Genomic DNA, 22969 nt, shown 5'->3' with positions numbered 1-22969 from the left:
TGTTATTAAAGCCAGGACCTTCTGGAAGGACAATCAGATACCACTGTGGTCCAGCCCACCTCATGCACCGTGACTGACAACTTTTCTCTGTTCTGGTCTAACTCACTCAACTTTTGGGATGCCTACGGTTAGCAAACAAGAATACAAATCGTTTCAAAGATTAGAGGCTAACAAGTTCAAACACTTCTCTCGGCTATCAGCTGGTCAATATTTAAAGGAAAACAAAACAAAACAAAACATACATGCTGAAAAGCTGGCTTCCTCGTAGGGATTCAATGGATTTTCACTTAGTCTTTTTTTTAACAAATAACGTCTTTAAAGATACTTCTTAAAAATGCACGTAATAAGACATCACCACTTTGAATGTCTGTGGCAAAAAAAGGTGATCTTTCGTTTTACCATCTGAGCTGCCGTGGCAATCACAGTGCTCAGTGTTACAAATCAGACCCGAGTCACTTAAATCGCTCCAATTCTTGCGGCTATATTGGGAGACAGTAACGGGAAAGGCTGAAGACATATCCCCAGTCTGAAAGTGGAAAACGGGGGAGAACTTAAGATACTCCCAGGGTCTTCCTCCCGTAGCCTGTCCCCATCACCCCAGGGGGTGGGATTGAGGAGAGGAGCGGAAATCAAGTTCAACTTCTTTGACAAAAGGCTCTTGGCTCCAAACTCTTTCCTTTTTGCTAACATGATCTCAGAGGCATCAGGCGAAGGTGTGTGGCCAAGTGTAACTGATGATTCATTCAGACAGCTCACAGCTTTACTCGGCACCCCAGCGGGCTTTCCAAAACACTGTAAGGGAAGCGATTTCTGCCCATAGCGAAAGCCTGAGGGACTCCGTCTGTGGGCGGAGGAGTCATTGGCTCAAGACCATGATTTGATTCTGTAACTACTCAGACTGCCTTTGAAAAGAAAAAAAAAGTTACCTTAATAGCGCTAAATAGCAGAAGTTTTTGGTTCTTGCCTAGGCATGTGGTTCCGGCACCGGATCCTTCCGGTCACCTTCATTAATATACTTTCCAAATGACAAAAGTGGAATTTTTACCTTTGGAAGGGGGTTTCGGGATATTCCCATTGTGGTCTTGGTTGTTTGTTTTCATTGGACTGTGTGTTTCTGTCTCTTCTGGACACAAATAAACCTCAATGGGCCCTTGGGTACTTGCCAAATGTATTTGTAGGCTCTATCGACAGAACAAGTGAGAAAAGTTCAAACTGAGACATGAGAGCTATAGTACTTTTCATCCAGAAATGGGAAGTGAGGGTACTTTTCATTGTTCATTTTGCTTCTTCCCCGGTGGTCTCTTCCCCCCTCTCCCCCCATCAGGTGATGACGGTCATCCTCTAGAGGAGGGGCCAGCAAATTGCAGCCCGAGGGCCCAATCCAGTCCAACAGCTGGCTTTGTAAATAAAGTTTTATTGGCAGAGAATCATGCCCTTTCCCACTGTTTCCGGATTGCCTCTGGCTGTTTTTGTTTTTTGTTTTTTCTCTTGGGCTCCAATGGCAAAGTTGTGCAATTGAGTAGAACCAACAGAGCTATGGCTCACAAAGCCAAACTTATTTACTCTCTGGCCCTTTAAAGATAAAGTTTGGGGACCCCTGCCCAAGAGGAGGTGAACTGTGTTCTTCAAATATATTCCTTCTATGCAAACTATGAAAAGATCCTTCAAGTATTTCAAAGGCGGTATTTCCATATTGCTATCCCTTTACGGCAGGGCATTTTTATGTGAACTTTAATAACCACTGGATGAAGAGTATTAAGTGCTAGGAGCAGTGTTTAATAAGAGGATGCAGCACACTAACTACTAAAATTCTCCTTCATCTGGGTCATAGTTCTATTATTATCATTTAGGTGAGAACTCTACCCTAGATGGGAGCTTGTGACGCTCACTCTCTTTTTATTTTCTATGCATTTTCTTTCTGCTACATTTCTTTATCTTATAGTTAGGGTCCAGGCGTATATTAGCAAAGATTATCAGAGACTAATGACAAAAATATGCTCCCTACTTTCTTATAGTATTCTTGTCTACCCATTCAGCCAAAGTCACATGTGATTTCTTAAAAGTAAACATGTTTTAAAAGATAAATTCTTAAAATGTGCTAAGATAAGTTACGGAGATACTTTTTTTTTTTTTTTTTAATTAAAGTTAGGGAGATACCTTAAAACATTTATGTCTCTATTCCTGGTGGGGAACAAATCCAAGGCAATCAACATGAAATTCCCCAATGGTTGAAATCAGTCAGAACCTCCAGATACCAAATGTTGAGAAAGAAAAAGTACTAGAGGGACAGGGCACCATACCCTGCGTTCAAGGCCCCACGATGTTAATATTAGACTTTTGAGACACTCGATATGTACTGAGCAGTTGAAATATTTTTGAAATTCCAGTTAGGTAAAAGGGATGGGAAAGAACTATCGAGTGTCAGGAGAATGCATACTTTGACCACATGTCAATGATTCTTTAACTTCGGGCACTCCAAAAAGATCTCTGCAGATGGACAAAGATGTTATCTCCTTACCTCTATTGGCTCAGGCACTTCAAGTCTTGTTTCTGGAGGGGCTTTGACAACTATAACAGTTTGGTCTTTAAGGCCACTAATTTTTCGAATATCTTGATATGTAACGTAAGCTAACGTAGTGAGTGTTAAGGAATGTAACCATTTAGAAGACTGACAGAACAGATGCATGGAAAAATTTTCAAGTATTTTATGACTCGTAAGAATATACTGGTCTCTCTGTCTCGATCTTTAGACACACGGGATCTCTCGCAAACCTTTTCTGATACTCAAAACAACAAGACAAATCCATAGCGTTCTCCTACTCATTTCTAAAAAGCCCATGGTGATGGAGAATGTTAAACATGGAAACAGAATAGTTAAATTATCAGAAGAAAACCCAGACCCAGTTTGGTGGGGATTTCCTAGCTGGGTTCCTCTGGAGCACGGACATTCAGTGAACTTTGGTGAAGTGTTCTGTCACTCAAGTTGAAAGATGGCAGATCCCAATTTATAGGAAAAAAAAAATTAAGCTCTCTTTGCCCATATAATTTTTGGAACTCTGGTAACTTCTGTCTGCTGCTCGACTGTTAGCAAACGTCAGTAGCTACGCACATGAACACATGAGTAGCCAACAGATAAAGAGGTGGAAGAACTCAGAAGACGGTCAGGCAGACAGCTTGTTTTCTTAAGGGCACTTGGGCTAGTTGTGATTGCATACTGCCTATTGATAAGAAAGTCATCATTTCTGTTAGAAAAAAGTTATCCTTTCTACAATATCACTATCACTATTTCAGTGTTCACAAGGAGGGAAAGCAGCTTCTAAATGCTCTGCAACCTGAATTAATTTGAGAAACACTGTTGCAGGAAACGAGAGTGAAAGAGTATTTCCCTACCCTTGGTCATGACTTCTGGGCGCTGAACAATTCTTTTAAGTGTCCTGGTGGCTGAGCCTAAGAGGATATCATGAAAGGCTATGGTACTTAACTACATGATAAAGAGTATTCATGCAAGCTTGCCTGGAGAGACGAGTTTTTACTTGGCACTAAAGGAGTTCACATAGCTCTCTTATAAGAGTCACATAGCTCTCTTCTATAAGGGACACGGAGTGACATAAATAACGTACAATGTCTTTAGCCTGTTGTGTTTTTTATGTTAGCACACAAAAAATGCCTAGGATAAAACAGCAAATCACATGACTCAATGAAGGCCTTTCTGCAGGTAATATAATATTAGAAAATTGAGTCTGTGATCTAACAAATTTCATACAGAAATAGGGTTTAGAGAGTTAGAAGGAAATGCTTCTCTTAGAACAGTGGCTTTTAATTAGAAATTGAAGGAAGCTAGGAGCCTACTGTGCAGAAAAAAAGCACATTCACCCCAAATCTATATGTATTTCTAGGGACATCTATCACAGATTGTCTTCCTTAAGTCTTAATGGTTGAGACGACAGCAAATTCAGCACTGAGCTTGACAGGACAGCTCAGGCAAGAGTCTGGGTCTTAGGTCACCATGTACCTCGTCAAGGAAGCCAACTGTTGTCTTCATGAGACTTGATAGTTCTGAGTTTTCACTGAGAACATGGAAAAACTGATAACCAGGTACCTACCCCACAAGTCCACTGTCAAAAAGCTACGTGACAAGTACTTATTAAAATAAAAACTCATCTACAAGTTACTCAACATCCTGCAGGAAGGAAAATTTCAACACATTTGTGAACAAGCTGTACCACATTCGGAACCGAATGGCGAATTGAAATAAATTGTGCAAACACGTTTTCTAATCTTACAAACTTAAAAGTACTTCCACTGTGGCTCCCTCCTGAATTTGCTTTTTTGGGTTAGCAGCTCCCCGCAAGGAAGCTTTCAGTATCTGCAACAAAGGCCCCAGAGGAAGCTGATGTTGTCAACGAGGTTGTAAGCTGCACATTCCAGAGAGCTGCCAATCACATGTAACCACCCTGTCTCGTCCTCCACGGGGCTCCCAGCTAAAGGGTGAATGAAACAGCTCAACTAGATCTATTCTTGTTTCTTCCCTCATAAGCCCACTCTGGCTGCCACTGGGGGTTCAAATCACCACACCTCTTCTCTACCTCACTAATTATCAGTGGGCAAGATCAATCCTGTGGTCGACAGAAAATGAGTAATCGCGGTTTCAAAAAACAGCCTCAACTGAACAATAAATGTCCCCCTACCCTCCAAGGGAAAGCCTCTCAGACATAAAAGGTAATGTGGAACAATCAGAAGGGGGGGGGGGACACAACTTAAGAGGTGAAGTTTCTTAAAATACGGGCTTCATCTTCTACGCGTAACTGGGAATACTGCAAAAACTTCTTGTCAACGCGACGAAGTCATCTTTCTCCCTTTTTGTGGGGAGTGAGATGCTGAGAGCGAGTTTTCCTGTGACGGCCAACAGATTGTCAGCCAGTTGACAAGAACTGGCTTTTAAAACGATTTCTAAGGACCAATGTCTGTAAATGGATGGATAGACCGAGACGCCTCAGGCATCGAGGGTGGGAGGGCGTGTGATTCAGAAATCAGTTTCTGGTGTTGAGCATCAGCATTAACACACGGGTAGAGGCTACAGAATGATTTTTCTAGGCTCTTCGTTCCTTCAGCTATAGCTCAGACAGATTCAACAAATTCCTATTGCTCCAATATCTGATGAAAAGAAAATAGAATGTGAGAACCCCAACAGTGACAGTGAACGCCCACCAGAAATCTGGGGAGGCAGAGAGGGAGCTGCTGGTTGTTGTCATTAATGTTAACGCTGACACCTTATCTATCTTAGAACAGTGCCGCCCGGCGCGCTGTGTGTATCCGTATGTCCCCAACCACACGTGAAGAACACGCGTTAACCAGAGTAAAATTCTACCTGTGCAGAAGAGTCAGCCTGTCAACACTGGCTGTGTTCTAGAAGGCACTAACCCCCAAGGAACAGGTGCACAAAGGATATCTTTGGTTCTCTGAGTCTTCGGTTAGCAGTTGGAGGTCCAGGGTGCAGCTTTGGATCAGTTCATCTAATTTCTTCTCTTCCTGGCTGAGCTCGGTCACTTCCTTGGACAGGCCTTGACACTGGGCCAGCATGCCCCCATCTTCAGACAGACTGCAGCCCCTGGGAACCCAAACACAGACTCTTCGTAACTGCTCAGGGGCCAAGGGGGAGAGCGTGCGGGGGAGGGGCAGCGAGAAATGGTCCTTTTTTTTTTTTTTTTTTAAAAATAAAGATTTTATTTATTTATTTGACAGAGAGAGATCACAAGTAGGTAGCTCAATCCCAGGACCCTGAGCCAAAGGCGGAGGCTTTAATCCACTGAGCCACCCAGGCACCCCGCCCTAGAAATGTCCTTTTGAGTAAGATGTGCCCCCTTGACACAGGAGGACACACTTATTAGCCGAGTGTTAACATCAGAACATTTATACTTTTGTATTTACTTTTTGTCCACACAGTCTTTCACCTCTCACACTACAGAAATTAAATGGAGGGCAAGAAAACCCAATAAACCGCCAACACTGTAATTCCCAGGTTTCTGTCCTCCAGGAGGCCGGTTTTTTCGGAAGGCTCAACTTCAAAGGGCAAAAGGAGGAGCCCCTGCCTGCCACATGCCTCCCGGGAGGAAAGAGAAACAACGGGTGGAAAAAAAAGGATAAAGAGATATTGAGAGAGAGAAAAATGTGAAAGAAGAGAGGACTGGTTCAAACTCAACAGAATATCATTCGGGAAGCACAAAAGACCTAGGTAGTTCCTGCGGGTCTTCTAGCAACCACGGAAAGGGAAAAGGAGGTTAAGGGAACAGATGTGTGCACTGTACACTGAACAAAGACCACTACCCAACAGGTTTCTCTAAACCACAGGCCAAAATGGGTCACTTGAATTGTCACAAAATTCCTTAAAAGGACAAAACGTTCCCTGCACTCAAATCATGTTTGAGGGAGTCTTTTCTCAAAGCCAGCCTATAACAGATTTGTTCCTTCCCTCAATGCCTTCATCGTTCCTCCTAAAATACCGGCCACACGAGTGCTCCGTCCGCAATTCACAAACGAGACTAACCATACGCTGAGTCACACGTGTCGGTGGACAGGGGACATGTGTTATCATCCCTGCGCTCCAGGAGGGACTGAGGCCTCTAAGTCTTGCCTCTATTTTTACACAGAAAGCAAGCTGACCCGCCGTTAGAGCCACGGATGAGGATACGTGGCCATGGGACAGCTACATGGCTGTGTTCATACTGAGCTGTGGTTCATTTCCAAACCCCTGTTAGAGACGAGCCGCAGACACGGGCCAGCATCCTTCAGATGACACACGTGAGCACACGCGGCCTCCTGGGTGCAGAGGAACAGCACCTTCATGGAGTGGGCAGGGACCCCCTTGCCTGAGGCCAACCCAATGTCTCCGACTGCATCTAAAGGGCAAAGAGCCCTTGGACTTCGGCCGGGGGCTCAGGGGCAGCGGGGAGGAGCCTGCGGAAGCAGCGCGGGTGTGAACGTGGCGCCGGGGCCCGGGGCCGTGGCTCGTACTCACATCCACTGCACGTTGTTCTTCGACTTCTTCTTGATGAGGTGGATGCCTTCTAGCACGTTGGTGATGTCGTAGATTCTTCTCTTCTGCACCTTCAGCACCTCCGCCGCCTTGTTCAAATCCAAGACCCCGTCGGGGGACTGGCTCAGCAGCTGAATGAACTTCTTGGTGAGCAGACCAAGGGATGTGTCATACCGTGTTTTTTCTGAGGGAGATTTTGGAGCTTAAAGAAAAACAAAAGCCGAGCGGGTGGGGGGGATAGGGGGAAAGGTAAAGAAATGAAGGGTTTCTCCGCAGGTAGGCGAGCCCTGTTTCCCGCTGCAGCCCAAGGATTAGCATCCAAGCAAAGCCACGGCCAGTGTTCTCGGTAAGTTACAGAAAGCTATGAAATGGCTTTATTAGAAAAGAAAGGGACAGTACGAATTCCCGTTGGATGAAAGCGTTGTGCTGTGATGTTCCCAGGAGCTCCGACTTGGCCTCACCCTCCTCCCTGGGTCCCGCACAAGGCAGGCCTCAACATCATCTGTTGAACGAATGAAACCGTGCTATGGTCTCTGAACACCAGCACGTGCAGAGCCCAACCCACGAGGGCCTGGGCTGCGAATCTCTCCTGCATTTCATTTTCATGATGGGGGCGGTGAGAGGGGCTCAGCCTGACCCCCCGCAACCAGCTCTGCAGGGTCCATGGTCTGTGTGAGTCTGGAACCTGGGCACCGGCATTCATGTCAATGAAGAATACCCAACCAGCCTTTCCATCGACTCGCCCTGTCCCTCCTGCATGTTAGGTCCTCATTCAATACCATATTTAAGCTGAGGGCGGGGGTTCCTTGCACAGGGTTTGGGAAGGCCTGATTCGTAAACTCCAGGAAAGGGGAGATGCTAATTTAGCATCTCCATTAAACACCAGAGACTTAAAGGGCTATTTCGTTGTTTCCAACCTACTTCTCTCTCTCTCGTCAAAGAAACAATCAGTGGAAAGGAAAACGAGCTGCCATGGTTGGGTTTTGGTCCATTCTGACAGCGCCCTGTGCGGAGCCCGAGGACGAGGCGGGCGCAGACCTGACTGACCTTGGCACAATTCTACGCCCAGGGAGCCCGGTCTCCAAAGTGATGTCCATGAAGAGAAGTTAAAATTAAATTTGATTATAGAATGGTGCCAGGGAGCTTGTATTCCGAGCTGAAAAATGACACTGCACACATTTAAAAAGGCCTCCTCCCGAGTCAGTATTCATGGACCGAAGGGACCCTGCAGTGTCTGTGGGGTGTCTGCAGATACTCGGTTATTTTCTGGAGGGGAACAGAGAGAGAAGTGGAAAAGGACACAACGTGCCACAATTATCCCCACCGTGGCACCCTCGCAGCCAGCAGCTTTGAAAGGTAGGAAGCCCACACCAAGGAGAGTACGAGACCAAATGGATCCTTACTTTTTGGACTATCTGGACTTCGCAGGGCGGCTCTTCCTTTGCCCTTGGGGGTTTTTAAGCCATCTGCGAGGTACTGGTGACCGCTTTCTCCGAGCTCCAGCCTTCGCTTTGCCTGCAACGGGAAAGTGCAATCATTCATCACCGGTCGTGTGGGCGATCACAAGCAGTGGGGCTGCCGGGGGGACCCAAACCAGCCAAACGGGCTGCTGGCCAGCTGCTGGCTCCAGGTCTGCGCTGGCGCCAAAACGCTCTTCACCTGCAAGGGATTACCCGTCTAGGCTCAGACGGATCCCTCCTCTGGTCCTTTAGGGTTAGGTCACGGGCCACTCTGCTTACCCACTTCACTGATTCAACACTATGTGCCAGGCGTGGGGTGAGACAGTCAGACCACAGCAGGCACCCTGGAACATAAATTCGCTTTTCCCTTGTGACACTCCGCTGCTGACCTTCACTCATCTCTGATCTGGGTTGGATCTCCTTCCTTATGCTCCCCCCAAACACTGTGTTTCTGTGTATTATAACACCTATTGGATAGAAGGGTTATTTTACTTATCTGTTTCTCATTTCCTTTAAGGCAGGGACTGTTTCCCATTTATCTTTGTATACCTAGGGTTTGGCAAGGAGCCTGGGTTTCTGTAGGTATTCAATCACTCTCTCTCTATACATATATTTATGTTTGAAGAAAGAGTGATTAAACAGTAACACAGCTAGTCACAGACTGCAAATGGTCATTCATCAGAATAACAAAAACGCAAATGCTCAATCTTGGGTTTCCACTAGTATTCCTGTCTCCAATTTTGTCATCAAACCAGGCAAATGAGGAGTCTTCATTCAGTTTTTTCTTTTATTTTAGGGAGGGGCTGGGCAGAGGGAGAGAATTTTAAACAGCCTCCATGCCTGGCATGGAGCCCCCCATGGGGCTTGATCTCAGACCCTGAGATCATGATCTGAACTGAAATCAAGAGTCGGACGCTTAACCGACTGAGCCACCCAGGCACCCCTTCATCCACGTTTTTCATCTAATTTAATTTTACTTAAAAGATATCGATTTAGTGTCTGTGGACTGGGCACTGGGCTTAGGGAACAGAGGTAAAGCAAGATGGGTAAGTGCGTCTGCCTCCCTAGCCTATAGAGTCCTGGAGAGGAGACAGATCATTAAGTAACTGTTGTGGACTAACTAACCGAACGGTGGGATGGGTGTTTGGACAGGAGGGCCACCGACTAGACACCCGGCATGGCCACGTTCTTCTCGGGAGGGCACGCACAATTTCAACTTAACCCCTCATGACATGGAAACGGAGGGATAACTTATCAGCTGAGGACAGAGATGCAGCCTCTCTAGAGAAAGTTACCGGCGAATCTTGCTCTGTTCTCTCCACCAGTCCCCAGCCGCGTGCCCCTCCCCCCCCCCCCCCCCCCCGCCGGCAGCATGTGCTTGAAGAAGGAAATACACGCTGGAGGTCGAAAACTCAGCACAGGAAAGGGTAAAGGATCTCACTAGTCATTTTTACACAGATTACATGTTAAAATGATACCATTTTGGCTTTATGAAATATGGTTAAATCAGATAGTATGACAATTATTATTCTATCTATCTATGTATATAATTTTTACCCCGTGGCTTGCCTTTTTTCTGTTGGGCAATGCTGGGCTGAACTTCACTCTGAAGGCCTAGGAATGACATCTGGCAGACTTCTTAACATCATTTTCCCTTCCCAAATATTCGGTCAAATCCTTGTGTGAGCCTGTTGTGACGGTTGGCCACCAAACATGCCCTCTTGATGAGGCAAAATCTCCCTGATTGTTTTGGGGGAGCAGTCGTCCCCGGTGCTAGCCCAAGTGTGTTGTGCCCCGACGAGACCCCGGCCTGGATGACCCCCCCGCCCCCTGCCCCCCTGGAAAATGACCACGGTGAGCTGTATATGACCAAAGTGGGGTAAAAAAAGGCCAACCCCAGGGATTTTTCTGGAACTCCTGGCAAGGAGGTGTTGTGCCTTCCCTGGAAGGCTGACATCAGCCAGAAGCCATGGAGAATGGAGAGCCCCCAGGGGCCAGTGGAGTGGAGAAATGGAGAGAGAGGGTCTGAGTCTGTCCTTCAAAAGTCTGAATCAAGGTCATATGCTAGGGGCCACGATTGGTCTTTGCCTCAGATTTCTCCGTTGCATTAGCCCATAACATCTCCTTTTTGCTTAAAGCTCTTCGAGTTAGGGAAATGGAAGTGTGGTGTTGCAAGCGCCAGCCTGTGGGACAGGCGGAGTCAGGCTGAGCCCTGGTGCAACGGGGAGCGGCAGAGTGGGTGGGTCATTTCTGGGGCCTTCAGGAAATTACCCACAAGAGACCTCATTTGAAGCTTGCCTGGAAGTCAGAGGGGAACAGCTTCGCTATGGAGGCCTTTTCTCTCCATTGAAAGCAATCTGAGAGATACAGAGCTGGACTCCCTCCAGGTGAAGGGCCCTGGAAAGAAGCCGAGTGGGAAGAGCTTGGGACCTAGAACTCTTGGGGGCCCTGAAGTCTCAAAGTCTATATTACCTCTCTGAACACTGGCAAGAAAGAACCACCCACAGGCTGGCCGCCTGGGGGCACATTACTTTTGTCTTCCCATCTAGGCTATTGTTCCAAATTGCTTTGAGGCAAAGGCCTATGGAAGCCGTAAACTGTAGGCTGGGGAAATTCTCGGAGATCTGTTGCTAAGAAACAGAGGTCCAACTTCAAGGACCAGGACTAGGCAGGTGGTGTGCCTTTGGATAGTTGATCTGATCTAAATACTAGGTAGAAAATCTACAAAATCTTGAAGGCAATTCTACTGCCAGAGAATCCTTAAGTCCAGAAGGCAAAGGTCTAAGATAGCTCAGCCTCTGAGGCAATCAATCACCAAGCCCCTATGTCTACAGCAAGAAATGAGCGGCGGAGGGAGAGCAGCCCCAGCAAATCCTCCTGGGGGGTAGAGATTGAGGCGGTCCTATGGGCTGCACCAACAGTCATCATCCCACCAAGTCTCCCAGCGCCTGGAATTTACTGCCGTGCAGGAGACAGGGCGTGCTTTGGGAGGTGATCACTGTGTCATCTCCTTCTCCCACTGGACGCTTCTGGTAGGCTATCCCATGAGCCTTCGTCCAGGGTGCAGTGGCAGGGGCTGAACGGCTTTGAGAGGAACACACAGTACTTACTACCTGTCGCTCCCAGACCTGGGGACGGACAGGCACAGTAACTGGGCTCTCTCTTGGGAAGGGGCCAAACACTGTGGTCTCTGACGGAGCAGCGTTATGTCAACGCTTACCTTAACAAAGGCAAGCATGCACGTCTGGTTAAAAAACCCAAAAAACTGGATGGGAGGTTTTAAGCAGTCCAGGTCGTCTCTGCTCACACCAGGGCAGATGGAAATCTCTCTCAGTCAGAGAGAGATGTTTGTTTGCTTAGGGTGACCATTTCCCTGAACTGGGAGTTACTCCGTTTATAAAGAGACCTTCATATCCGGGGCCCCACTGGTAAAGCGACGCATCTACCTGGTGCTCAGCAGAAGGCCAAGCTATCGGGTCCTCGCTGAGAGTAGAGGCTAGACAGGAGGGCTGTGCCGTGGGTCACCCCCACTGCTATGTTCCTGAGGCATTATCAGGGGCGGCTTTTATTATAAAGGAACCATGTGCTAATTTGAGAACCTCAGCCCAAACGGAGATGACGTGCTATTGTAATGAACAGTTGTACTGTTAAATTTCTGAAAATGTATATATAAAAATAATAGGAATAACTGTCAGGCAGCCAAGCAGTGGGCCGTGAGGGGGAACATCCAGTTTCTGCCAGCCTGGCCCCTATTGTTCCCTTTGGGGAAGAAATTTCTCCACAGTCCTTGGTTCAGGTGGTTTCTTTGTCTCTCAGCCTGACAAGCAAAAACCCTGATGATCAACATCTTAGCCTGACCCTTCCCAGCAGGGGCTCAAAGGAGAGGACTGCAATCTGGGCCCACCAATCACTGCCTCCCAGTCCCTTGGCTAAAGTGCCTACGCCTTGGCTAATGCACCTACGACCAAGGCAGGAGAATTGGCCAGTGCGGGGACTTTGGTTAGAAACGGTGGGTTCTTGTCACGGGGAGTTGGTAGGATGTAAGCCTGGAGCCACCAGGGTAATGAACCAACGTGGAAGCAAAGAGATGGAGAGAGACTGAGTCCCAGTACCTTCGAGGGAGGTGCTAGATAGAGCCATGCCCAGAAGCAGGCAAGACTTCCATTTGTGCGAACCAACACATTCCCTTTCTTGCAGAAGAAGACTGAGTTAGATCACCGCCATTTGCAACCCCTTGTCCTTCAAGAGCCAGCCCTGCCAGCATTAGCTAGAACACGAGGAACGGCTGAGGACGACACATTGTCACGCACCATTCATTGCATCTCATCATGCGATCTCATTTTCACACATCCCCAGAAAGTAGTTGTTATTATTATTTCCTATCCTACAGGAGAAGGTGGAGGTTTAGAGTGCTTAAGGAACTTTTCCGAGATCCCACGGTCAGTAAATACACATACTCCAAGGTTGATGCCTACAACAGCTTTACGGAATGACTGTGAAAACCTGCCACATAAGAATATTTGAAAAGTTTCACTAAACGGATGCCACCTTACTCTATGATAAACATAGACTTTTACTTGTTTCGTAATTTTTAAGAACGCTCCTTTACACAATAAACACACGAGGAAATTCAAAGAGCGCAAATGTGCTTATGAGAAATGCACGTCTCTCTCCCTGCTCCTGGTTCTGCTCCCTTTTTCGAAGGTAAGACTGTTCAGTTCCTTCGATAACCTTTTATTTGTTTTTAAAAGATTTTATTTATTTGAAAGAGAGAGTGAACACACAGGTTGGGGAAGGCACAGAGGGAGAAGAAGAATCAGACTCCCCACTGGGCAGGGAGCCTGATGCAGGGCTCGATCCTGCGACCCTGAGGTCATGACCTGACGTGAAATCAAGAGGCAGACGCTCAACCAATGGAGTCACCCAGGGGCCCCTCCCCCCTTGATATCCTTTTAGACAGACTACAGAATTACAAGTATGTATATAGGTGTATACCACTGCAACCTATAAAGAAATTGTACACAAATGATAGTAAACCACACATTACTCTTCATACATCTTCAAGTTTGACCTATCGGTACACAGAATGACTTTATTTTTCATAGCTACAGAATACTGGATTAATTAGTGCACCATGATTTGTTTACCTAACCAAACACTAACGGACACCCGACGCTTTTCTAGAAATGACTACATTTTCCCAGTAGGCATTCATGAAGCATTTGGGGTAATTATTACCATATCCACCTTGCACCGAGGAAGAGAAGGTAAGGATGTACCTAATGTCTCCGTGAAGTCACAGACACCAGGATTGGAGCCCATGCCTTCTCTGGACTGATGGAAAGGTCCCTCCTCTGTTGCCATAGCAATTTTCAGGGCGCCAGGGCTTCATTTTGCCATCATAACTCACATATATGCTCCTGGTTTCCTCAATGGACCATGAGCTCAGGTCTTAAGTAGCCTTGCACTGGGCATGCACGCAGTTGGATTTACGTATCTATTTTGAATGAACCAAGCAATAAATTCCCACAGCCACTTGGCAGGTAAATCACAATGCTCTGCCATTACTCACCTGCGAGGCTGGCATGTATGTTGTAATGCATGTGTCTATGCAGACATGTATGTGTCTGTACACATATACATATGCTGGAGATTAAGCTCTACCTATTTGGAAAGGTTTTCAAGAAGTGCAAAGGGGAAAAATTAAAGTTGCAGAAGGATACATAAAATGGGATTTTATAAGGGTAAGAAAAACGATAAAACATACACTTTGCTCTAAATATTTCCAAGTACCCAGAGAGGAAGAAAGTCTGGAAAGATCCACATCATATGTTAATGGAGGTTATCTCTGAGAAATAAAATTAAATACAGGGTAATGATTTCATGTTTATAGTTCTATCATATTTGATTGTATTTTACAAAGCAATGTGTACATATTAAAGTTATACCTTCTAAACTAGCAACTTAGCTCTTCGGAGTATATTCGGAGAACATTTATGTTGGTTCTAGGGTCTATTAAAAACAGCACAGCCAGTTTCTTGAATATTTTTATGTTTTGCCACATATGTCCAACATGAACACCCAATTACAGGAGAAAAATTCACTAAGTTATTGTACATTTATATAACGGAATGTTATGCAATTAATAATGACGTACATCTATATATAAGTTTAAAAGAAAAGTAGGTGTGAGTAGTAAAATTTTATTTTTGTGGGTATATTATATGCATAGAAAGAATGGATATCAAAGGATATATAGCAAACAATTTAAGAGTAATAATCTTGGGGTGATAGGATTACAGTGGTTTTGCTTTTGTGTGCGGGTTACTTGCATCACAAGACAAAAATCACTTCCATTTGCCATTTGAGGTTAGACAAAAGAAAGATGCTGGTTTGTTCTTTAGGCTGTTGAAAATCTTATGTATCATTCAGTAGGTATGTGTATGAGTTCTCAGCAGAAATGGGATGGATACACTATCAGAAAGGCATCCTAGGCTCATGATGGGGAGGGAAGTGGGGTTCTTATCTACCATTAGACCGAACCATAGGAAAAAAAAATTAAATCGAGAAAAAGGCATAGCCTGCTGTAGTTCACAAACTGAGCCCTAAAAATAAACTCTCTTTACCCCAGTTCATAAGAGATCCCAGCAAGGGAAAGAACAGGATCTACGATACATTCCATCTCACGGCCAAAGACGAGACAGGGCATTTTGAACAGAGGAAGAGGAGATACTGAAGATGGAAATTAGATAAAAAAAAAAAAAAATGAGGGTCAGGTTAGTTTCATTAGTGAAACAACCCAAAGGACAGACTCTCCATCCAGCTCCAGACCAGACCACAGCTGAATCTTCCCTGGATTCTGGTCATTAGGTCGGTAGGTTAGGGCAGGAGGATTTTAAGAAAGGACAACAAAGCTTCCAGGTCCTACATAGGAATTCAATGTTTCTTTTTTAATTTTATAAATTTTATTTATTTTTATTTGACAGAGATCACAAGTAGGCAGAGAGGTAGGCAGAGAGAGTGAGGAGGAAGCAGGCTCCCTGACGAGCAGAGAGCCCGATGCGGGGCTCGATCCCAGGACCCTGAGATCATGACCTGAGCTGAAGGCAGAGGCTTTAACCCCCTGAGCCACCCAGGCGCCCCTGAACTCAATGTTTATTAAGTGCCTGCTGTGTACCAAGCCCTGCACAGGCAGATAATTGAGTGTAAAAGGCGATATGGTAGCCCCTGCCATAAGGGACGGCACCCAACCAGGAACGGGAAACGCATGGTTTGGACAGCAAGGAGCCCGCGGCTGGGGGCAGGCAGGCAGGGGGCCTGGATGGACAAGAGGGTGGAGGTCTGGAGAGGGCAGTTAGAGGGGGTGGAGCTTGAACCACGACCAGGGAGGCAAGGGGCTCTGTACTGCACAGAAGGGAGTGGGAGTCCGGGTCCATGAATGCGCAGAGGTGCAGAGATGTGTAGGGCCCCTGGTCAGGGGTACTGGTGGGTAGGGAGGGGTTTGGGTGAAGAAGGAGCCACATCGTCAGTCCCTTCCGTGCCGCGTGGCTACTGAACCACACTCCGTGTCTCCTTTTCCTGGAGATGAGGGTACCTAGGACGAACAGCTCAAGGTCGTCCTCTCCGGCCTCCCTCAGCCAGGGGCACGTTCAGAATCCACGAGAGCTGGGTCTGTCTCTGAGCTATTAGGTGGGAAGCGAATCAGAACCCGAATTCTCCCCAAGACCTGGTGAGCCCCACGGGCATGCAGAAGGCCCCGACGATGCATGTGGAAACAGAAGTAGCAAGCGTGCCTTTTCCCTAGGGGAAGAACGCCCCATCCATCCTGCACGCCAGCCCCACCAGCCGGGAGCGCAGGTCTCTCTCCTCCCCAGGCCTCCGCCCCCGCCAAATCCCCCCACAACTGCCGACTGAGAATGGTCCCCAAATTTGGCCGTTTTTCTTCTTTTCATGTTTAAACTACAGATCTAGGGCATCTTAACTTCACCATAACTTATGTTTGTGGACTGGTTTTGGGAATCTGACCACATAATGTAGGAGGGCTTCTCAGGGAAAAGAAAGCCTGACTTGTGGGACGGACGCCGTTAACTTAGACACTGGCCACAGCATCCCTTTCTAAAGGCATCTGCTTTACTTTTAAGAGTAACTGGAGACAGGGAGCCTGGCTGGCTCGGTTGGGACAACCCAAGACTTTTGATCTCGGGATCATGAGTTCAAGCCCCACGCTGGGTGTGGAGCCCTACTAAAAAGAGAAAAAGAATAATTTAAGACAGTTTAAAAGAAAAATCAATGTACTTGATTTTTAAAAAAATCCACTAGTTCAGGCAGCTTCTAGGGGCTCCCTCCCCAGGGAAATCAACTTTCCTCTTTCTCCAGGCGGTCAACTCAGCATCTCCAAGGAATAAGCTTGGCTAGCTACTTTTGGACAAAAATGTCCAGCACCCAGTGATGACCGACACCCAACCAAAGATGACGTCACCTGTGTACACCCATCATAGCTTTTTTCTCCATCCTCTCAGGTATTCAAGTCAAGTCCCCACTTCCTCTCCCACCTGAAGCTCTTGGACCTCTGTTGAGACTCTTGACTGTTCTGCAAGCTTGTTGCAAAGCTGCCGTGCTGTGATCTTCCACTCCCTGTACCGTGTTGAAGCCTGACGGGGACACCTGTCACTTTGACTGCCCAGCATCTGAACCTTCCCTCCTCTGGTTAGCAAACTCCCGACTCGATCAGTCTCGGTGGGAGGCATAGTGGCCTTTCTATCGCAGATGCTGAAGGCTCCGCGCACTCCCTCCTCGCTCGCCCAGAACCAGGGCCAGGCCCGTTACCTGCATGGGACAGACAGACAGACACACCGGCCCCGGACCTGGAATCTGGATTGCTCTGGTAAACCAGCAGGCTGTCTGGTGATGGCTGCTGGCGCCGGGGAGAAATCACTGGGGTTGCTGGACTCATTCTGGGGCTCGACATCTGGGCTGTGGCTCTGGCTACTGATCCTTCCTTCGTTCCTGCCTGTTCTCCAAGCTCGGTGCTCTCATCCTCAATATCCTCCAATAAATGCCCTTTCTGCTTCAGTCACGTAGGGCTGTTAACCGATGGCTTTCGGGGAACACACCCGAATGATGGTCCGGAAGAGAAAATCCGAGTCCTTGCAGATCTGAAGTGTGAATTTCATGCCCGCGCTCCACGAGTCGGCTAAGTCAAGGACTTAACGCGGAGCACCTATTGCCCTCAGAACCCGGAAGTCACTGTTCTGGTGGTTTTTAAACCCAGTGTTAATGATGAGAAACCTGCAGCCACTGATTCTCATTTGGCTGAAGCTATCCGATTTGTCCTCCCTGAAAGCCTCCGGCCTGTCTCACACTCATTGTGACATTTCATAAAAGCGACTCAGCTGTGTACCTTTTCTCGCTCACGGTGCGAGGGACTCCTGGGCTCCTAGAACCCACCCACATGGCCTTCAGCTACAAGAAATATTTATGTTGTAAATCATCCCCTCCCCTCTCCTGTCATCTCCCTGGAATTCCCATTCCTCTTAAGAGTGATCCTCTAAAGCTCGCATTTTCTGTTTTTCCATTTCTTTGCCTTTTTGTGCTACTTAGCTGTTCTTACATCAGATTTAGCTTCCATTCACTCAATTTCTTTTCTTTCTTTCTTTCTTTCTTTCTTTTTTTTTTTAAAGTTTGGGCAACTAGACTTTTAATATCCAAGAGAATTTGTTTTGCTTTTGCTCTCCGATCAATCTATTTTTATAGCATCTTGTTCTTTTATGAAGAGGAGAGTCCTTCCTTCGTCACTCATTATTTCTTTTAAAGTTTGCTTTTGTTTCCTGTTCAATCTATTTTCTCCACTGTCCTCTTTCCTACTTAGAGAAAAAAGAAATCTTGGCCCCACTCGGTAATTGTTGCAGTCCTTTTTCAAATGTCTAGTCCCTATTTAAGTGACACCTGCAGGCTGTGTGACTCAGATTGAGGTGATATCCTTAAATGCCAGAATGGAGCTAATCCGTTTATTTCGAGAAGATTTCTCAAAACCTATCTGGCTGAGGAAAAGACTCCCAGATTCTACATAAAGTCCTTCCTGTCAACTCTTGTTTTTATTTTTGGTTTTGTCATACCTCAGCTTCTCCAAGGCAGATCAATGTTCTCTCTGGCCCTAGCTTCCTCTGTTTTTTTTTTTTTTTTTTATGATTTCATTTTTATTTGAGAAAGAGCACGGGCTGTGAGGAGAGGCACAGGGAGAGGGAGAAGGAGAAGCAGGCTCCCAACTGAGCCAGGAACCCGATGTGGGACTCGATCCCAGGACCCTGGAATCATGACCTGAGCTGAAAGCAGTCGCTTAACCAACTGAGCCACCCCGGCGTGCCTGTTTGTTTCTTTTTAAAAGATTTTATTTATTAGACAAAGAAAGAGTGCACACAAGCAGGGGAGCGGCAGAGGGAAAGGGAGAAGCAGGCTCCCCTCTAAGCAGGGATTTTGATGCGGGACTCGAATCCAGGACCCTGTGATCATGGCCTGAGCCAAAGGCAGAGGCTTAACTGACTGAGCCACCCAGGCGCCCCCTCTCTGTTCTACTTTACTGACTTCCACTCCTCCATCCTTTCTCTGTGTTCCAGAAATCTGCTGAGTGATCGTGTCCACTAAAAACCCCACTCTCATTTTCAGTGATTTTTTTTAACTGTTTACTATTATCTTCTTCCAGGGAAAGGAGATACCTCAGTTTGACAGTGTGCCTTTCTGAACCAGAAGTGTCTGTGTATTTAATTCTCGTTTATCAGCAGGTGATACCGACTACACACCGTGTGTAAGGCACCGAGCTAAGCCCTCCCAACGATAAAGGCAATGGCTCCTTTTGCATGCAAGGTGAGCTGAAGCCCAAACATCCTTCCTACCTAAGTCTCTACCCCAATAATTGAATATGGATTATAAAAAAGCAAAAACCTCTGAAAGCCTTTTACAGATTAATTCTGTATCTGTACCAAATAAAGAATAAATGAATAAGAAGCTTAAGAGAAGGGCCTGATTAATAAATTAGATTAAATGTTATGCAAATGAGGTAAAAATAAGTACTATTTTTAATAATGAGAAATACAATTGATGACCTTTCCTAGCATAACCATCGTGGTCTCTACAACAGAGAGGGCAAAAGGTTTTGAATTCCCCACACAACGCTCAAGCTTTATTATTCCCTTTAAAGCCTGCACCTCACATGCTTTTGCAGGAAGGCGAACATGGCCAACTGCAATTAAACCACTACCTGAGAAGAGAGTTTTAAATTCAGTCACATTACCCAGTTCATCATGTGTTTTTCTTTTAACTTATTGCTAACCTTAAGGATATAGTTATTGCCCATAAAACAGAATTCAAGAATTCTTCTCTTCTGACAGCCTCATTTCCAGGTTGGAGGTTGGCACAAAGGATTCACACTAGGTTCAGTAATGGCCACTTACAAAGCGTACGTAGGCTCTGCTGCTCACATACCTCCCCGAAAGGGCATACTTGAGTCTCCCACTAGGGTACTATTCAGTTTATCTCCACTTTCCTTTCCAACTCCTAGTTTTTGGTCTTAGGAATTTACCTCATTTCAACACCAATGGAAAAAACCCAGGAGTTGATGTTTTTTCTATACAGGGCCAGGTAGTATATATTTAAGACATTGTGGGACACAGTCCTGTTGTAGTTCCCTTCACTGTTCAAAGTAGCCATAGTTCATACATAAATGGGCTTCCTTTTATTCCAATAAAGCTTACTTACAAAATGAGCCGGGAGCCAGATTTGGCCCACAGGCCACAGTTTGTGGACTCATGGGATAAACCATTATCCTTGTACAAGTTGATTTATGTTTTTCTTAAAGGGTATTTATACTGCTCATACCAAATACTGAAATTTTATGAAGAAAGCCAATCATCTTTTTGGGTAATGGAATTTTGTCTCTGTCATATTTTGTGTTACATGTGATATATATATATATATAAATATATACACACACATACACCAAAGTATATAAAGTATATAAAGTATATATATATATATATATATATATACTTTATGTTATATGTGATATATATATATATTTTGTACTTCCTTGATATATATATGTACATATATATAACAAGGAAGTATGAAAAATACAAGCAAATTTGAGCTATCCGTTTGAATAGCTGAACCTCAGCCTGTCCACAGGAAACAATGATAATTAAACACATGAACATACTCTTTGTTTTATGCCCGCAACCTTCAAAAGCTAAAGAGATAATTTATAGGTGCAATGATGAGCTATAAACAAATTCTTCTATGGATTTGACAGATCAATTTTAGAGAAGATTAACTGCTTCATGACTTAAATAAAAAAAAAAAATCTCTCAGCAAACTTTGTCCCATTGAGTTATTGTAGAAACATCAGACTAACTGTTCTGAATCTCAACCAGACTTCAGAAGGTAGTTGCCAAAACAGCTTGCAGGACAAGAAAAAGGGCACACGTTTAATGATCGCTGTGGCTCCAAAAGACAGGGCACTTGGTCCTGGTGGACACAGTTTTACAAACTGCTCCCTGGTACAGAAGCATGATAAGTGGACTCCAAGAAGGAAGAACACTTTTGAAAGATTTATGAACCAAGGAACTAAGAAGTTCCTCTTAAAGAGTTAAAGTGTTACCATCCAATCCTTGTACAACTGACTTGAAGACCAAAGACTGCTACATACCATGCACTCAACTTTCATTTAGTGGCAAACTTAATTCCTGTCTCTGAGAGTTAGGGAGTTTCTGGGTGGTAACACAGTAAGGAGGAACCTGGTTGGAGGCCAATAAACTCCCTGAGTTGAGAAGATGAAACAGAGAGTCCAGGGAAATCAAAGGAGCTCAAATTTGGACAGAGCCCTGAAAGGGGAGAACTGGTCAGAGGCACAATCTTGAAAACCTGTGGAGGGTCCCTCTCGAGAATCCAGCAGAATACAGTGTATGTGTGTGAGGTAACTCCCCAAGGCCAGGAAACACACCTGAAACAAAGAAGAAAGAGAGCGTGCCCAGAGTTCCCATGGGGCCTGGAATTATAAAATTGTAGGCACACTGTTCCTGCAATTGTTCCTAGCAGACAGACTTTGTGGGGGGAGGGGATGGACAATGGGACAACACACCAAAAAGTGAAACCAAAACAAAAAGCAGCCTCATAACACAGAGGCACAGGTAGAGTACTCAGAAGGCTGTTTCTCCATTGGTGAGGCGACATTAGCCCTAGAATAAATACTGCTCTGGTCCTAACCTCCAGAGCAAGAACGGAAAGATCAAACTCTTTCTAAGAAAACCTAAAAGCATCTCAGAACAAAATTGGAGAATATTTACAGAAATACAAAAATGTCCAGCACACAATAATGACTATCATTCAACCAAACTGGCTTCCAAGGAAGCAGGAAAATATGGCCCAGATTCAAGAGAAAAATCAATCAAAACTGACCTAGAACCAACACAAATGAAAGACTCAGTTGACAAAGACAGAAAAAACCTACAAGTTAATGTGACTATATTCCATATGTTCAAAAACTTAAGGGGAAATCTCAGCGATTTAAACCTACAGATACAATGAGCTCAACGAATCCCAAATACAAGGAAACACAGAGAAAACTGTAACAAGGCACATCACAATCAAATTCCTCATAATCAGGGACGCCTGGGTGGCTCAGTTGGTTAAGCAGCTGCCTTCGGCTCAGGTCATGATCTCAGGGTCCTGGGATCGAGTCCCACATCGGGCTCCTTGCTCAGCAGGGAGCCTGCTTCTCCCTCTGCCTCTGCCTGCCATTCTGTCCGCCTGTGCTCGCTTGTTCTCCCTTTTTCTCTGACAAATAAATAAAATCTTAAAAAAAAAAAATTCCTCATAATCAGTAATAAAGAGACAAATCTCCAAAGCCAGTAGGGGCTAGTGGAGGAATAGGTTACAAAAAAAACAAAACTGAGAATCCTCATTTGTAACAATGTAGCCAGAAGGCAGTAGAGCAGCATGTTTTTAAAAGTGAAAGAAAAGAAACTGTCAAGCTAGAATTCCATACCCAGCAAAAACATCTTTGGAAATCCAAAAGCAAACAGATACATTTCCAGTGATACAAAAGCTGAAGGATTTTTTTTTTTTTAAACCAGTGGATCCACAATAAAAGAAATATTAAAGGAAGACCTTCAAGGCAGAAGGAAATGATGCCAGCTGGAAATATGGATCTATACAAAGAAATGAAGAGTCTCAAAAATTGTAACTACATGGTAAATGTGTGACTTCTCCCCTTATATTTAAATCTCTGTGAGAAAACTGACTACCTAAACAAAAATATAAATTACATGGCATTTATAACATATGTGTAAGTAAAATACATGACAATACTAGCATCAAGGCTAGAAGGGGAGGTAAGTGATATAATCTTAAGCAAGAGTCGGGGTAAGAACGAAGAGCCAAGAATAACCAAGACAATTCTGAAGAAACAAGAACAAGGTAGAGA

The 22969-nt window shown here is 45.3% G+C and overlaps 1 protein-coding gene across 2 annotated transcripts in view; it reads right to left on the bottom strand.

The window, feature by feature from the left end:
* Positions 1 to 22969, bottom strand: part of E2F3 (E2F transcription factor 3) — a 74317-nt gene that overhangs the window by 2097 nt on the left and 49251 nt on the right. Inside the window, exons 2-6 of one of the 2 annotated variants that reach the window (XM_059179442.1) lie at positions 8437 to 8548; positions 7016 to 7235; positions 5450 to 5608; positions 2519 to 2633; positions 1046 to 1181 (exon numbers count right to left, since the gene is read on the bottom strand). In XM_059179442.1, the coding sequence (XP_059035425.1) occupies positions 1046 to 1181; positions 2519 to 2633; positions 5450 to 5608; positions 7016 to 7235; positions 8437 to 8548 (742 nt within the window). The remainder of the gene's footprint in view (positions 1 to 1045; positions 1182 to 2518; positions 2634 to 5449; positions 5609 to 7015; positions 7236 to 8436; positions 8549 to 22969) is intronic. The other variant, XM_059179443.1, reaches the window with a different exon arrangement.

The sequence above is a fragment of the Mustela lutreola genome, chromosome 6 (assembly GCF_030435805.1).
Source record: "Mustela lutreola isolate mMusLut2 chromosome 6, mMusLut2.pri, whole genome shotgun sequence".
Lineage (NCBI taxonomy): Eukaryota > Metazoa > Chordata > Mammalia > Carnivora > Mustelidae > Mustela > Mustela lutreola.
This window is presented reverse-complemented; position numbering and strand designations above follow the sequence as displayed.